At 37.4% G+C, this 17,499-nt stretch overlaps 1 protein-coding gene across 4 annotated transcripts; it reads left to right on the top strand.

Annotated features, from left to right (window-relative positions):
* The first annotated feature begins 295 nt into the window (after positions 1-295).
* Positions 296-17,119, top strand: LOC143018044 (mpv17-like protein 2). Of its 4 annotated transcripts, none has more exons than XM_076173077.1 (4): positions 296-451; positions 2,589-2,727; positions 8,275-8,398; positions 15,659-17,119. In XM_076173077.1, the coding sequence occupies exons 2-4, from the start codon at positions 2,610-2,612 to the stop codon at positions 16,098-16,100; spliced, it is 684 nt and encodes a 227-aa protein (XP_076029192.1). In that variant the 5' UTR covers positions 296-451; positions 2,589-2,609; the 3' UTR covers positions 16,101-17,119. The 4 variants fall into 4 exon arrangements, with proteins under 4 accessions (XP_076029192.1, XP_076029193.1, XP_076029194.1 ...); XM_076173078.1 differs by lacking the exon at positions 296-451 and adding an exon at positions 491-627; XM_076173079.1 differs by lacking the exon at positions 296-451 and adding an exon at positions 889-1,056.
* The last annotated feature ends 380 nt before the right edge of the window (positions 17,120-17,499 follow it).

The following is a 17,499-nucleotide window of genomic DNA, read 5'->3' on the forward strand; positions in this document are numbered from 1 at the left end:
ACTGCATCCGATTGGAGTAAATTCCGCGTGACGTTTAAAATATTATGTAATATCTGATAAATGTATTTGATATACTGTTTGTTATAAAAATATATTGATGTTCTACATGCAGAATGTACACATTTGTAATGTGATATATGCATAATATAATTGGTATTTATAAAGTTGTTTGCCAGTCTTACAGATAAATCTTATGTATATCATATATATAAGATTTATCTGTAAGACTGGCAAACAACTTTATAAATACCAATTATATTATGCATATATCACATTACAAATGTGTACATTCTACACGTAGAACATCAATATATTTTTATAACAAACAGTATATCAAATACATTAACATTTATCAAATATTACATAATATTTTAAACGTCACGCGGAATTTACTCCAATCGGAAGCAGTGCACCACAACACAGCTGTTAAATACCGGGATAAATGATTAAGGTATCAGAGAAAGTCTATATAAAAGTAATTCTTAGATTGGTGTAATTATAAACTGATCGAATTGTAGCTCACAACTAAGAACTGCCTAAAGTACGGTACCTCACTCAGTAAGTTCGTAACTGCTCAAAGTTATGAGTTACAATAAGTCAATATTGATACAGGTGTGAAATGAGGAGGTGAGAACAACTGAAAGTACTCATTACCCAATATAACAGGATCTGCTAAATTCAGAAGCATGTCAATAACTGGGGGATTAGCTGATTAGAGGTGTAAAACAAGATGTAATGAGAAAAACTGTGATGATAATTAGAAAAATAGAATATGTTTGTGCATATAATTAGACTTTAGTATTGAAAAGATATAAAAAGTGGACTATAACTATTTTTTTCATTTGGGGTACGAGCTTATATCGGGAACCAAAGAAGGAAATCAGGACTACTACAATTAAGTTGTACCTTACCTAATTTTGGATGTGGTGATTATTGTTGACTAATATTTCAGGGAGAGAAAAACTGAACAATGAACTCTTGATTTTTTTAATATTACAAAAAATGAACAATTATGAAATGGAAGAAAGAGATTTAATCAAAGAAAAAAAGAAAAAGGTAAATTGGTAAATTTTTAGAAGTGCACATGTATGTGATATTGTAGTAGAAAAATAATATTATTTTGTAAATTGGAAGCTCGCTGGCTGAGTGGATTAGGGTGTCGTTACTTGCGGCGAAGGATGAGGTGAGGGCGGTTCGAATCCTGCCATCAACAAAGTTGAACCATGCTGTAAAGCCCCCTGTGAGCGGCACCATCCTAGCCTCCCGGTAGGGGGGGGAGTGTGTGACGTTAAACCATATCATCATCATAATAAATCAATGTAAAATATGTTATTCTTGGCAGAAATCAATAATAGAAACAGTTGCTAAAAGCTATTAACAAACAAACATAACTGCTTTGACTACTTGTTTCTTTTGGTAGAGACTAGAGGCGGAGGTCAAAGAAATTAAAGTCTGCTAAATTCGTATATTCTAACCAAACCTAACCTACCAAACCTAATCGACCTACCTACCTCCCTACCTATGTACCTAACTAAAGACATAAGGGATGAGGAAATTAAATTTGAAAATTACACAATCTAAAAAACAGACAGGAAATCTAGAAGCCACGATGGAACTATTGTGTACCTAAGAGATGATATCACCCCAAACACTAAGTCCCTCATGAGTTAATCAGTTGGACAAGTGGAACTACAGGTACTCTACCTACATAAAATTAACATGGTTGTAATTAACTGGTACTGTCCAGAAAGTTAATAGAAGTTCCAAGCAACTCAAGGGGGGTTCCAGGAGATACAGGTAAACGTCGACTTACGATGGCATTAGGTTTCGATAGAGCCATCGTAAGACGATTTCATCGTAAGTCGATCCCCAATTTGTGTATCACTGTTCCGTGGTCACTGTACCTAGCCTACCTGTATATTAACCACCAGAGATACTGAATATAGCCTATTAAACATGTACAGTAGTTTATTTAATTATTTTTATCCTTTTTACCATATTCAAACACTATAATATGTATTTTCAGTACGGCACTTAAATCTCGCGGGCAGCAGCCAATGCCAGCCGTACGACGTGACGTAATAATACTCGCATCATAAAATATAGTCACCGCTTATATCGATCGTTCTCTCTTTCACCCGCGAATTTTGAAAACCACAGAGAATGGGATTTAGGGCACATTTGAGAGAATGTAAAAACACAGGGGCGACTACAATAAATATAATCAAGACGCCGATATGGCAGCGTCGCGAATCCACTTGCTCCTCATGACGCCTACGTGTGCGGCACCGTATGGAAGGGGTTAAATTATCATATCGTCGTCGTCATCGTAAAGTCGAACAATCGTAAGTCGCGGCCATCGTAAGTCGACGTTTACCTGTATAAGGAATTTCTGGGAAGTTTTGGAAAAGTCCTTGAAGTTCCAGGAGGTTCCAGGAGTTTCTGAGAAGATAGGAATAATTTCTTGCATATACAAAAACAAATAAATATATGGAGACAAATCATCTGTAAGTTAAGTTACTGCCATTATTCATGGCACAGGTATACTAATATATGACTTTTTTATCTTGGAATGTATTTTGTTTCAGGAATTGGCAACAGCATGAAGGATGGAGGCAGTATGCAGAAGGTCTACTATTATCATATCAGGAATAAAAGGATTTCTTCGAAATGCATTTGATAAACATTTGTTGGCCACAAATATTGCAATATCTCTGTCACTTTCAGGTTAGACATAATTGTTTGTTATTTAGATATTTATATCTTGGTAATAGTGTTATGTATTAGATAGGCCTACAACAGACAAATGATTGAAGCTGTAGGTGGTGGTCCTGCAAGATGGGCAATGTAGTTACCCATTTTCAAGACATGTTGACTTCCTTTTTGCTATTAAGAGGTGCAGCCCTGAGGGACTGACACTGTCCCTGGACTTAGTCCAATGTCTCTGTCAATTTCAACTGTATTTCCTACACCATTTCACACATGGAGAACTGACAGCTGGTGACTGCTCCCCTCAACTTTCCACTTTCAGCCAGTGGCACACAAATGGCCCCATATCAATACAGCACAGGCAACAGGCAACATACCAGTTTCTTTCTTGAGGTCTTTGTGAGGGCCCAAGGACCAATACCAGTTGCTGTGGGGCTGGAGTGAATCTTGAGGTTAAAATAACAACAATAATAATAATAATTATCATCATCTTCATGATTTGGAATCATGTATATGGAAAACACTTATGACAGGGTAGACAGGAAGACATTGTGGGAGGTAGTGCAGATATATGGGATAGGAGGAAAGCTATTAAGAGCAGTCAAGAGTTTTTACAAGAGACTGTGTTAGAATCAGAAATGAAGAGAGTGGTTTGAGGTAAAGGTGGGACTTTGCCAGGAATGTGCCATGTCACCTTGGCTGTTCAATTTGTACATGGATGAGGTGATGCAAGAGGTAAACACAAGGGTAATGGCCCAGGGATTGGAGATGGTTAAAGAAAATGGAGAAAAATGGCAGATAAGCCAGTTGTTGTTTTGTGACGACATTGCACTTGTCGCGGGATGAGAGTAAGGATTAAGGAAGTTAGTGATGGAGTTTGGGAAGGTGTATGAAAGAAGGAACTTGAAGAGGAAGGTGTATGAAAGAAGGAAGTTAAAGATAAATGTGGGTAAAAGTAAGGTGATGAGATGTACAAGGGGAGAGGGTGGCAGCAAATTGGAAGCGAGTATCAAAAGAGAGAGAGACTGGAGGAAGTGGAGCTTTAGATACTTGGGTGTGAATGTGGCAAGAAAGGGAGGAGTGGAGGTGGAGGTAGAATGTACATTGAGAAGCAAGTAAAAGCCTTGGGGGATTAAAAAGTGTAATGAGAAATAGACTTTTGGGAATGGATGCTGAGGAGATTATATGAAGTGATTGTGCCAACATCTATGGGGCAGAAACATGGAACATAAGAGAGGAGTTTGAATGTGCTTGAGATGAGGTGCCTGAGAAGTATGATATGAGTTACTAGGCTGGATAGAGTGAGAAGTGAGGAGAACAAGGGTGGAAAGGGAGTTGGGAGATAGGGTTGATGAAAAGTATTGGGATGATTTGGACACATGGTAAGAATGGGTGAAGAAAGATTGGTAAAAGAGGTGTGGAAGGAGTGAACATGAGGGGGCGACCTAGGATGAGATGGATGGATGGGGTAAAAGGGGCATTGGGAAAGAGGGGAATGTCTGTTGAGGAAGGATGGGAGAGGACAGAAGATTAGGGTGAATGGAGAATGGTTGTGTATGGATGATGCTGTGATACATAAGGGGGAGTGGGTGGGGGATGGGAAGGTGAGGGAGTATGTGTGAAAAATAAATTGATGCTGCCCGAAGTGATTTCTCCCCATCTTCTCCCTTTCTGCATGAGGGGACTGAGAGGGGAGGGGTCACCAAATTAATGAAGTGGCCTTGCTGTGGATGTGCTGTCTTGCGACACTGCTTCTGACCCAGGGCATTGGGCGAGATGCAGGAATGACCCATCATTGAGGAGGAGGCAAGATAAGAGGGAGGGAAGGGGGTGGATGGGAGTGGAGTATGTGGGGATGGAATGGGTGGGAATGGTTTTTGTGTCTTTTTCTACCTCCCTTGTAAGGGGGAAAAAGCCTTTGGTATATATATGATATATATACATGCATATATATTTTATATATATATTGATATAAATATATATATATATATATATATACATATATTAGCCAAATTACCCATGCGTTGCTGCAGGCAAATGATGATCTTTTTAATTTTGATAGAATTTGTGGAGAAAAGTTACACATATCAATATAACTCAATGGAAAAGGTAACAAAAATAAAATGTTGTGAAAGTGAAAAGAAAAAAAAAAATGAGGAGGGAGACGCCCTTTGGAAATAAAATATACCTATCCAAGTAGCCTGGGTTATGGTGAATATATATAGTTTTGGGAGGAGTTTGTGAACAAACAAACAGACAAACAGAGGCTACTTCTATATTTTAGTAGATACAAATGAAAGATAGTTATCCAAGTACCTTGGGTTATAAGATTTCAGAATATATATGGTTATAGGGGTCTTTCTGCAAAAACCTAGGAGGAGTTCATGAATAATCCCTAACCTAACCATACCCCACCAGGGGTGTGTCATGTTGGCTTGGCTGTTCAATTCATACATGGATGGGGTGGTGCGAGAGGTAAATACAAGGGTAATGGGTCAGGGATTGGAGATGGTTAAAGAAAATGGGAAATAAACCAGTTGTTGTTTGCTGATGACACTGCTTGTAGCAGGATCAGAGGAAGGATTAAAGAAGTTAGTGATGGAGTTTGGGAAGGTGTGCAAAAGAAGGAAGTTTAAGATAAATGTGGGTAAAAGTAAGGTAATGAGATTTACAAGGGGAAAGGATGGCAGCAAATTGGAAATGAATATTAAGGGAGAAAGACTAGGAATTGGATAGTTTTAGATACTTGGGGGTGCATGTGGCAGGAAAAGGAGTGGAGGTGGAGGTAGAATGTAGATTGAGAGAAGCAAGTAAATGCCTTGGGGGATTAAAAAGTGGAATGAGAAAGTAACATTTGGGAATGGATGCTAAGAGGAGATAGTTTTTACCCAGTTGTATCTTACGGAAAGGGGAGCTACACTCATGGTGTCATGTCTCTGTATCTCACAGTATCTAGATTGTTCTTAAATTCATGTATAGTTTTTGCACACACTATTGTTTCATCCAGTTTATTCCAAACATCCACTGCTCTGTGGGGAAAGCTGGTCTTTTTTCAGGTCTTCTATAACTGTCCTTTTTAAGCTTCCTTCCATGTCCTCTTGTATTTCTCGTATCCCAATTTAGTAAGTCTTCTCGATCAAGGACTTCCATACCTCTCATGATTCTGTAGATCAGGGGCAGGCAACTATTTCAAAGTGAGGGCCAGATGAGACTTTTGGAAGGAGGCTGCTGGCCAGAGTGAAAAACAATATCCCCAGAATTACTCTATTTTGTACAATACATTGAATACAGGGAATAGATTATACACAAATTGCATTGAACACCCAACAAATCAATGAGACTGCTGGTGCTGTTTGCCATGAAGAAGTATTTCCATGTCTGGCTCAATGGTTGAGGTAGACAACAGAAGAGTGTTATTGAGGTGGTGGTCTGAGAGTTGGGAGTGAAGGTGAGACTTCCTCACGGAAACCCTCATCTGTCCAAGACTGGAATATGTGTCAGTAGTATGGTCCCCATACAGTGGAGATTAAGTTGGAACTGTACATGAATTTGAAGCTAGGTAGGATAAATAAATAGAGAATAGGAGATTGGACCCAGTGACCATTGCTCCTCTTACTGTATACTATAAGAAAAATACACACAGGGCAGTGGGCAAGATGCCTGAGGACCCAAGAAAAGAGGGAGGGAGGGTTAATGGGACCGGAGTATGTGGGGATGAAATGGGTGGGGTTGGATTTATGCCTTTCACTTTAGCTACCTCCCTTGTAAGGGGGAAAAAGCTACTGGAATATATGTATGTACTGGTAAACAATAAAGACATTAGTTGCTAACAAAAAGGATTATAGTGCCTTCAGCAGATGAATCTCACAAACATATGGTAGACTAATGTATAGTTAAATAGTATCTTCATTAGGTTGAAATACTTGCATGATAGGAAGGGCAAAAGGCAGGGCAAGGGCTTCAGACATGAAAAACCTTTACCATTTACTATCAGTCAAAAGATGAAGTAAAAATATTTATCAATTATTAATGAAAAGATGTAGAGTGCCTTCAACAGATGAAGCTCATGAACTAATGGTAGGCTAATTTACTGTATAATGTGCTTTCAGTAAACTACTCATGATAATATCAATCGGTTCAACTATATGCAGTTGTCAGTTTATAGATTTTCCTTTTAGAATTCTAACTTGTATTTCTTTTCATAGATTGTTTTACAATACTGTAGGTAAAACAGTTTCTATAGCAAGAAATATTTTATAAATCCTTGAGGAAAAAGAAAAAAGAAATACAGAAATAAAAGCATTCCTGAAACTCGCTTTATTGAATTAGATGGTTCTAACAGCATCCAGTAAGCATTACCGTAAATGGTAAATGGAATTGGAATAAGATTATTATGAAAACCATTGAGTTTTGTTTTCTTATGTTGTGCAAGAGATGTTACCATACCATTACTGGTAGGGTACGCGTACCAATGGAGATGTATTTGCCCTATGCTGACGCATTTAACACAAAAAAACTTCTACCTGCCGATGGTGAATAAATAGGAACATAATTATAGGCTCAAAAAATCACTTAACTATCCCCTCATAATGTGACATAGTCTTACCTTCCTAATCCAAATAGGTATGTGACTGCAGGAGATGAAAAGATTCTTTCAAAAACAGTACTTTTTTTTTTTATTTCATCTCCTGCAGTCACGTACCTATTTGGATTAGGAAGGTAAGACTATGTCACATTATGAGGGGATAGTTAAGTGATTTTTTGAGCCTATAATTATGCCCCTATCTATTCACCATTGGCAGGTAGAAGTTTTTTTTGTGTCAAATGTGTCTGCATAGGGCAAGTGCATCTCCATTGGTATGCGTACCCTACCTGTAATCACCTTTGTTTTCTTTTGTTATTCAAGAGATGTTACCATACCAGTACAAGTAATCACCTTTGTTCTCTTCCATAAATCAAGAGATGCTATTATACCAGTACCTTAACAACTTTTCCAATGGTTTTTTAAAGAAAACTGTTGTGTTATTACAACATTCTCTCTTAATGGACTTAATTATATTCTAATGGAAATGGACAATAATTTTGCTCAAGCTTCTTGTGATAATATCAAATGGTAATTTTTTTGTATTTGGCACTTGGTGCTTCAAGCTCACTGACTTGGTGTATAGAATCTAGTATGATTTTTATTGAAAATAAATTTTGCATGCCATAAAATATGATAATATATTATTATGATTTGTTGACCTTAAAAAAATCAGGGCTCAACCTATACACAAGGCATATAATTAATGATTTCTTGGCCAAAAATCAAGGATCAACCTATACATGAGATCAACTTGTATATGAGTATATACACTAACAGTATGCATAAGATGGTATTTTGTTCACTTCATCATGACTACAGATACTTGTGCTATATTTATGTTAAAAAAAACAATAATCGAAGGATTTATGATAGTATTTTTCAATGAATCTGGATTTTAATGGCCCTGAATACTATTGCTTCATAACAGTGCACAAAATTAGACATCTGTGAAATACATTAGTATGTATTGTATTTTGCAGGCACAGGAGATATCCTGCAACAACACTACAATCAAATGATAGAGAGCCAAAGACAATGGGATCGAGTACGGACGAGACATATGACCTATACTGGAATTACCATTGGGATTTTATGTCATAAATGGTAATGGAGTAAGATATATGTATATATATATATATATATATATATATATATATATATATATAAAGAATATATATATATATAAATATATATATATATATATATATATATATATAATATGTATTTTTCCCTCAAGCTTGGCTTATTTGGGATGTTTTCAACTGAAGTGAATTCATATATAAGCATGTCTAGATAGTATCAAAAGAGTAATTTGTATAATTAACCAGCTTGTAGCTAATTTGGAACCCTGTAATTCATATTTGTGCATGATAGTATTATAAATGCTGTTGAGAACTTTACTTCAGTAAATGATAGAAGTGTTAGATTGAGGTTTAAAGCTAAATGGCTGTCTTTGTTACCTAGACTGTGGCCAAACAGTTCTGTATCCATAAGGAACACTATGGCTGGAACAGAGTTTTCCTTGAATTCCCTTATAGAATGTATATTGTGTTGTTGGCCAGCATGATTGTGTACAATGCAGTCTTTCACAATGTGTTATATAGTATAAGGTAAAATGTTACATCCTGGACAGTTATCAGTGATGTGGTCATTCAGCCTCTTCTGATAACTTAGAAAGGCTTGTTTGTATGTCTGTGGTCAATATATATGCACCAACAGAAAATACATCTGAGAAAGAAAAAGTTGCCTTCTATGATAAACTATAGGAAATTTTTGATAACTGCAGGGAGGATTGCTCTGGGAGATTTCAACTCCAAAATAGGAAAAGAAACAGAGTTATATTTCCCAGCAATTGGCAGAGAGAGTCTTCATGACCTGACTAATGAAAATGAACTGAGAATAGTATTGTATGTGCTAGCTAACAATTAAGTTATTGGAGGCACAATCTTTCCTCACAAGAAGATATATAAAGGAACATGGTTATTTCTGGATGTTCATACATGTAATCAGATTGATCACATGCTGCTAGTGATCCACTGCAAATATAAACAGGCATTTATGGATGAGGAGTCTCAGAGGGGCAGATTGTTACACAGACCACAATTTAGTAAAATCGCAAATGAATGTGAGTTTGAAGACCAGAAGGAACATTAGTAACAAAGCTAAGAAAAGGTTTGATGTCGAAAGACTGAAACCCGAGGAGATTAAAACAGCAGATGAAATTGAGATAGAATTAGATTTGAAGTCTTGAATCCCATGGAAAAAGAGGATGATGATGTAGATGAACAACTTGAGAGAATAAGTGAAAAAGTGAGAGGAGCAATAGAAGAAACTGTATGGGAGTGAAAAAAGTGGTATGACAAAGAATGCAGAAGGACAAGCTAAAAGAACAGGGTATCCAAGGAAAGATGGTTAAAAGATGTGAATAATCAGGAACATAGGGAGGAGTTGAGAGGAAAAAGAAGAATGGCCAAGAGACTATTTAGGATGAAGAAAAGAGAACAACCAACTAGATAAGGCTTTGGATGAAGTCAAACAGCATGCAAATGATGAGGACACCCGAAAACATTTCCAAAAGATTAAGAATATAAAAGAAAAGGTCTTTAGTCTCTTAGTAGAATGCTGAAAAGAAACAATAGTAAAATGGCTTGTGCAAGGGTTGAAATATTGAATGAATAGGAATACTACTTCACTGGACTTCTAAATAGACCAGAATCAAACAGCCTGGTTAAAAGAATAGAAATAATATAGATAATGATGAAGGCACACCACCCCCTACTATGGAAGAAGTGATAAAATCAATTAAGAGCCTGATAAAGCACCAGGCTGTGAAAACATCTCAGTAGAACTAATTAAGATTGGAAGAGATTTTAGAGAAAATTATATATGTTTTGGTAAGACTTATTTGAGAGAAAGGAGAGATACCAGAGGAATGGAGAAAAAAAACATTATTATTCCATTTCATAAAAAGGGATCAAGACAAATGCAAAAAATATAGAGGAATATGCTTACTATTAATTTTGCACAAAGTATATATGAAAATAATATATGGCCAATTAATCCTCTATGCAAAAGCTAGATTGGAGGAATACCAGTGTGGTTTCAGGAATGCAAGAGCCATGATGGGCCATATTTTTAGTGTGACTGATGTTGTAGAAATATATGTCAAAACACTTTTCCAGGTATTTGTAGACTACAAATAAACATATAGCAGCTGTTCCTCAGGAGTGAACCCATGACAAAGCAAAAGAGAAAAAAGTTTTGGGAGTGTTGTTAACCCCTTCACTCCGGGGCATATCGCACGTCTGGCAGCATTAGCTGCCAGATGTGCGATGTTGCGTCATATTAATCGCATTATAAAAAGTAAAGTCATTGCTCAATCGCTCGTTCTCTTTCACCCGTGAATTATGATAACCATAAAAAAATATGATGAAGCCAGTTTAGAGAGAATAAGGGTCACGCAGGTACGACTACAAAAAATATAATCAAGACGCCGACGTCGGCATCATCGTGTACCCACTTGCTCCTCATGATGCCAACATAGGCGTCACCGTATGGAAGTGGTTAAAAGACAACTTGTCACCTGACAGACATAAAAGCAGTATTGTGAGACATATGGACTACTGCAGAGGAGTGGCATTTCACTTATGGATGAAGAGATGATGAAAAAAATGATCAAAACCCTGATCTGTTCAAGACTGGAATATGTGTCAGTAGTATGGTCCCTACACAGAATACAGAGGGCAGCAATCAAATGGGTCCCCAGCCTGGCAAGTAAACCATATGAGGAAAAACTAAAAACAATGGGTCTGCCTACTTTGAAAGGTCAAAGAGAAAGATGATTGAGTTCAGTATTTTCTTGAGTCAGTTTCTTGTAAGTCAGTATGCCAAGACTCACACTCACAACTGTATACATCTTGCCCAAACTTCCTTAAACCTTTCTGTTTCAGGGTTGTATTTACCATGACACCATTAAATGTACCTTCCATTCCTGTATGTCCCAATTGATTTCCTAGAGTTTGTTACTTGCAATTCCCCAGTGTTGCTGCCTGCAACCCTGTTACTCCTAAGAAAATAATTTCAACTGATTATGAGTATCATACACTATTCCTAGAAAACTGTACCACACATTCTGACTCCACCCCAGTATTTACAGATGGTTCAAAGTCTGATGTTGGGGTCAGATATGGTTTTATATTCCTTTCATTTGGTCAAGATGGTAGCCTCCCCAGTGTAGCAACAGTACTTATGGCAGAGCTATCTGTCATTATCTTAACTTTAAGAATCATCTTTAACCTTCTTGTTTCATCTTTCACAATTTTTAGCTACTCTCACAGTGTTCTCTTAGCCATAAGACATTTTACTTCATCCCTTGATCCTCTTGTTTTATCAGTTCTTGAGTGGTTGTACCTACTTCAGTATAGAGGCTATGATGTTGGATTTTGCTGGGTCCTAGCACATGTGGGGATTCCTGGGAATGAGAAGGCCAATAAGCTGGCTAAAGAGGCAGCAACTCAGACTGCCCCTCCCAGCCCCATCCTATTCCACTACATGAACTCCACAATATGAACAATTCTTGCCAATTGGCAGAACAAGTGGGAGACTTTGGTTGCCATCACCAAGATGGGGAAGATAACACCTCTAGTTTCCCATCTGTGGACATACAAACAAGTGCAAGGAAGCCACTCAGAAATTCCCTTGAGTGGTCTCCAGATTGGCCACACACGTCTCACACATGATTTCCTCATGTCCTGGGAAATACAACCATTCTGCAATGAGTGCCTAGTCCCCCTAACAGTATGACACTTCCTAGTTGAGTGTCCCAGCCTTATAGTACAAGAATGATACCTCTTCCATTGTCACAATGAAAATAGAATATACTGCATCTCTGAAATGCTAGGAAAGAAGACCCTTTCTGTGGGACATGAGGTACTCTAGTTCTTGGAGAACTCTGGCCTCTTGAAAAAATGGTAGCTCCACATCTAAACTTTTCTCTATCAATGGATTGGACTCATCCCATCCCCTACTTTAAATGATCATATGTTAAATACCTATTTTATTTATTAATTTGTCTATTCATTCTACCAGAACAAATAGCTTTTCCAAAATAAAAGTTTTAGCTTACTGACTTGTTCATTTTTAGAAAATATGTTAGCAGTGCTATATGACCAAGATATTTTGGCACAATAGACTTCAAATCAATCAATCCCAATGGCCTAGCGAATGAGGTTAGAGAGGGCTTTGGCCCCTGCTCCACAGTACTTAGTGGGAGAAGGCTACCCATGGTAGCAAGGTCACCTTTGTAGGACTAGACCAAAAGGTTCCCAGTGCTAGGCTACCTGTATGGGCCACAAGAGCGACCACCATATATACGAGTTGTCCTGTGCTGGATGGTTGGGTGTCTGGGCTGGGATGAGTTATGGAGGGTCTAAGCTCCACCTTAGACAAACATTCAAATCAAAAGGAAGTGCTTTTTAAAGCAAGTGCCCCCTATACGGATGAGGTACTCTGTCCATACCGACCAATTTTCACCTTCATAATCCCAGTATGCGGTCGCCCTTGGCCCCTGGAGCCAAATCAATATATCTCATAGCTTATGGATTAAAATGAAAATGAAAACTCCTAGGAGGCAGTCGACCAGACCCTTAGGAAATCATCCTATGGTAATAATGGAAATTAAACACATGAGCAGGCTGTTGGTCAAACTCCCCCTGCTGCTGTGTCCCTTTCTGAATGACCCTGTGGGTCACATATTGAGTCTTGTCTTGACACAAGTGTCTACCCATCACTGTCATATCATGCGATCCACTCAGCTTTCAAGCCTTCCTGAAAAGTCCTCCGTATCTGTTTGAAATATAGTGACTCTCTCAAATTGAAGTAATGTCATTTTACACGTGACTGTACTACCAGAACTGCATATGAGGTAATGAATTCCCTACCTCTTGGAGATAACAACCTAATCACTGAGATAATCAGATCAAACAATGAAGTTGACAATGAAAATTACTGTCATAAGAACATAAGAATGAAGGAGACTGCAAGAGACCATAAGGCCTACACTAGGCAGCTCCATATCCATCACCACCTGTCATCCCCATCCATAAAGTTGTCTAACCATTTCTTAAAACAACTGATAGTTTCAGCGCTTACTACATGGTTACTAAATTTATTCCATTCATCGACCACCCTATTAGTAAACCAATTCTTGCCTATTTCCCTTTTCAATCTAGATTTGTCCAGTTTAAAACCATTACTGCATGTCCTGCCCTGTTGTTTTAATATGATGACCTTGTTTACATCACCCTTGTTAAAGCCTTTGATCCACTTGAACACCTCTATTAGATCACCCTGCACTCTGCGTCTTTCCAGAGAATGTAAGTTAAGGTGCCTAAGCCTCTTTTTGTAAGGCAAATTTCTGAGTCCATGTATCATTGTGGTCATTCTTCTCTGTACTGATTCAAGTGAATTGATGTCCACTCTGTAGGACGGAGACCAAAACTGTACCGCATAGTCAAGGATGGGTCTAACTATCACTAGATAGAGTTTGATAATTACCTCTGCACTTCTATTCATTACCGTCTTAGCAATGAAACCTAATGCTCTGTTAGCTTTATTCCTGGCGCTAATGCACTGTTTCCTGGTTTTAAGGTCCGGACACACTAGAACTCCCAAGTCTCTCTTGCACTCAGTTTTCTCTAAAAGCGTGTTATCTAAACTGTATCTATTTTCGGGGTTGTGTAGCCCTACATTTAACATGCTACACTTAGAGATATTGAAGTTCATTTGCCATTTCACTGACCATGTGAACAATTTGTTAAGATCATCCTGCAGAATCTCTGCATTGTCTCCTGACCTAATTAGGCATCCTATTTTAGTGTTGTCCGCAAACTTACTAACATCACTATTTATCCCATCGTCTAAGTCGTTTATGTACATAATGAACAACAAGGGACCCAAAACCGAGCCCTGGGGGACCCCACTAGTAACATTGCCCCACCTAGATTTTACTCCATTTATGGTGACCCGCTGTTTTCTGTTACTAATACAAGCTCTAATCCATTCTAACACTTTTCCTCCTATGCCATGGGCTTTGATTTTATTTAGTAGTCTCTGGTGTGGCACCTTGTCGAATGCTTTGCTAAAGTCAAGGTAAATAATATCGTAATTATCATTATATTAAGTTATACACTTTACAGATTGAACCAGTAAGTCAAGTTTTGTTGAGTCACTAATACTAAGAAATTTGTCAACAATCAAGTACTCAGTCAAATCACATTGATTTAAATTTCCATAACTTTCTACTTTTATATTATCATTGAATTTCCACAACTTTCTACTTATATGTACTATATTATTACTTAAATCACCTCTACTTTCTACTTATATTTTTGACATTACTTTAATGATCACAACTTTCTTCTTATATGTGTGTCTCATCAAATTTCATTATTGTAAATTACCATAATTTGGAACCATAATGTCGCCAGATAAACATATAAATAAAATAGTCGGAAAAACATACAATTTGCTGAGATCAATAAAGGTGGCCTTTAAATACCTGGATAAAGAAATGATTAAGAAAATATTACAAACGCTGATAAGGCCAAAACTGGAATATGCAGTGCTGATATGGTCACCCAGTACAAAAAAATATATAAGAAAATTAGAATACAAAGAGCAACGACAAAGATGGCCCCAACACTTTCAAACCTGAAATATGAACAAAGACTGGCTGAACTGGAATTGCCAACCCTGGAACAAAGAAGAGAATGAGGGGCCAGTCTTTCTTCATGTCAGGTTTGAAAGTGTTGGGGCCATCTTTGTCATTGTGCATTTGTGGTGTAATGAGATGCGTGAGTGGAGTTGAGGGCTGGCTGTAGCATAGAACTGTGTGTTTAATTTTCATGTAAAGTCTTATAAGGAGAGTTTTGATATTAGAGTGTAGGTGTTCAATTGGGGGTCAATTTAGTACCTCCAGTTATTATTATTCAATGATTTGTTTTGTATGGCTGGAAAACTGTCTCCCCCCTCAACTTGAAGTCTAGTTTGGTTGTAATGAATTTGATTCTAGTAACTTATAAAATTGATTAATCCCAAGAAGTTCTTCACACATAAAAGACTGGCTTGCACAACTTTCCTGGTTGGAGCTTATATAATTTGAGATCATGATATATACCATTACTTACAAGGGTGTAAAGGAAGAACAAGTTTAGCTTCAATTGGAGGAGTGTATTTGATGGTAACAGTACAAAAGGTCTGTGATGAGATAGACAAATTAGCAAAGTATACTTTTTTTTTTATTGGAATACAGTATTTTTTCTCAAATATATGTTTATGATAAAAGTAAAATTCTTTCCATTTCAGGTACATATTTTTGGATAAAAAACTTCCAGGCAGATCGGGACAAATAGTTTTTAAGAAACTACTAGCTGATCAGCTGTTTTTCTCTCCCATTTGTATATGGGTTTTCTTTCTTACTTTAGGCATATTTAGAAGAAAAGATTTGGAAGAATTCATTGAAGAAGTAAAACAAAAAGGCTGGAGGCTGTATGCAGCTGAATGGGTTGTATGGCCACCAGCCCAGATAATTAATTTTTATTGGCTTCCCACCAAATACCGTGTCTTGTATGACAATACCATTTCTCTATTATATGATGTATATACTTCTTATATTTGTCATGAAATTCCTCTTGAATTCAAAGCAGTTGATGGAAGAACCAAAGTAGGACAAGAAAAGCAGATTTCAGTCACTACAAAAGATGAAAATTTGGGAAATGTCAAAATACTTTCTATGTGGGATAGTTGAAGTTGAATTCAAGAAACTTGTTTGTGTAGTTGTTTCCAAAGATCAAAAGCACATGATGCATTTTGCTAGTTGCAGCCTCACACTATTGTGGACAGCCTCCATTTTACTGATGAACCCTGGGGGAAATCCTAGGACTTAACTGTCTTTTCTGCACCACAAATATGACCCATCCTGACCCAGTCATGCCTGGGCATATCTGGAAGAATACACAGACTTTTAGTGTGAAGGTAGTGTGCATATGGTTGGAATGTATTGGACTGAATTTGTTTGTGTATGTATGTTGTCTCATCAGGGTATGAGGTAAGTCTGATAGGGAACAGACATATATCGTGTTTATACCTAAAACCCTGTCATTATCACCCTATTTTATGGTATCTCTACAGATGTTTTGAATTTGGGTCACTCATATGTGAAGCAACTTGGGTGTCCTGATGCATTTTTTAATACACTAATTAGGTATTATTGTTCACTGAAATTGTGATGATTTTTGCAATTTAAATGACATGGAACTAATTTATGTACATATGTAAAATGGCAGTGTATTAATATTATTTGAGGCCTTGATTTTGTTCTTACAAAATATAGATATGTAGATACATTTGTGTGGAAATGAGAAAGCAGCCATTCAAAGTAGTACATTATTGCAGATAACTCAAAGGTGAATTACAATTTGGAGGATAAAGTGATCGGGACAAAATTATTCTTAGCATGTTCATAAGTTGTACCAGTCACCGGTTTTATGAAGTTTTGAGGGAGAATGATTTCATCACAATATGGTTGAAATTCAAATTTCTGTCTTGTGATATTTGTGCTCTTTGAAAGAATTCAGGTATTTGAAAAGGTATGTGCAAAGTTTATACAGCAAGGTTTAATTAAATTTTGACCCTGTGGGTCACCTGGCGAGTCTTGTCATGAGACAATCAAGATAACAATATTTATTTTTGTGCTGTATGGACAAAGATATGTTCTAGTATATGAAAGAATGTATTTTGGTTGTAAATAAATTATCTTTTATTGATTTTATTCATGTTATTTTCCCACAACACCAATTAGTGGCTGCTGAAAGTGTATGTGTGACAACTAGAGGAGTTTATACATGATTCTATTCTTAGAAAGAGGTAGATTCACACTTAGGATTGTGGGGAGCTTTGCCTATCTTTATATCTCAATTCCTAACATACATATACCAAAGGCTTTTTCCCCCTACATGGGGGATAGCCACAAAGAAAAAGGCATAGAAACCACTCCCACCCATTCCATCCCCTACATACTCCACTCCCCTCCACCCTCCTCCCTCCCTCTTATCTTGGCACCTCCTGGATGACGGGCCATCCCTGCATCCTGTCCACTGCCCTGGGTCAGTAGCAGTGTCGCAAGACACAGCACATCCACAGCAAGG

This window comes from Oratosquilla oratoria, chromosome 34, assembly GCF_046742065.1.
Source record: "Oratosquilla oratoria isolate Oo_2021 chromosome 34, ASM4674206v1, whole genome shotgun sequence".
NCBI classification, from domain to species: domain Eukaryota; kingdom Metazoa; phylum Arthropoda; class Malacostraca; order Stomatopoda; family Squillidae; genus Oratosquilla; species Oratosquilla oratoria.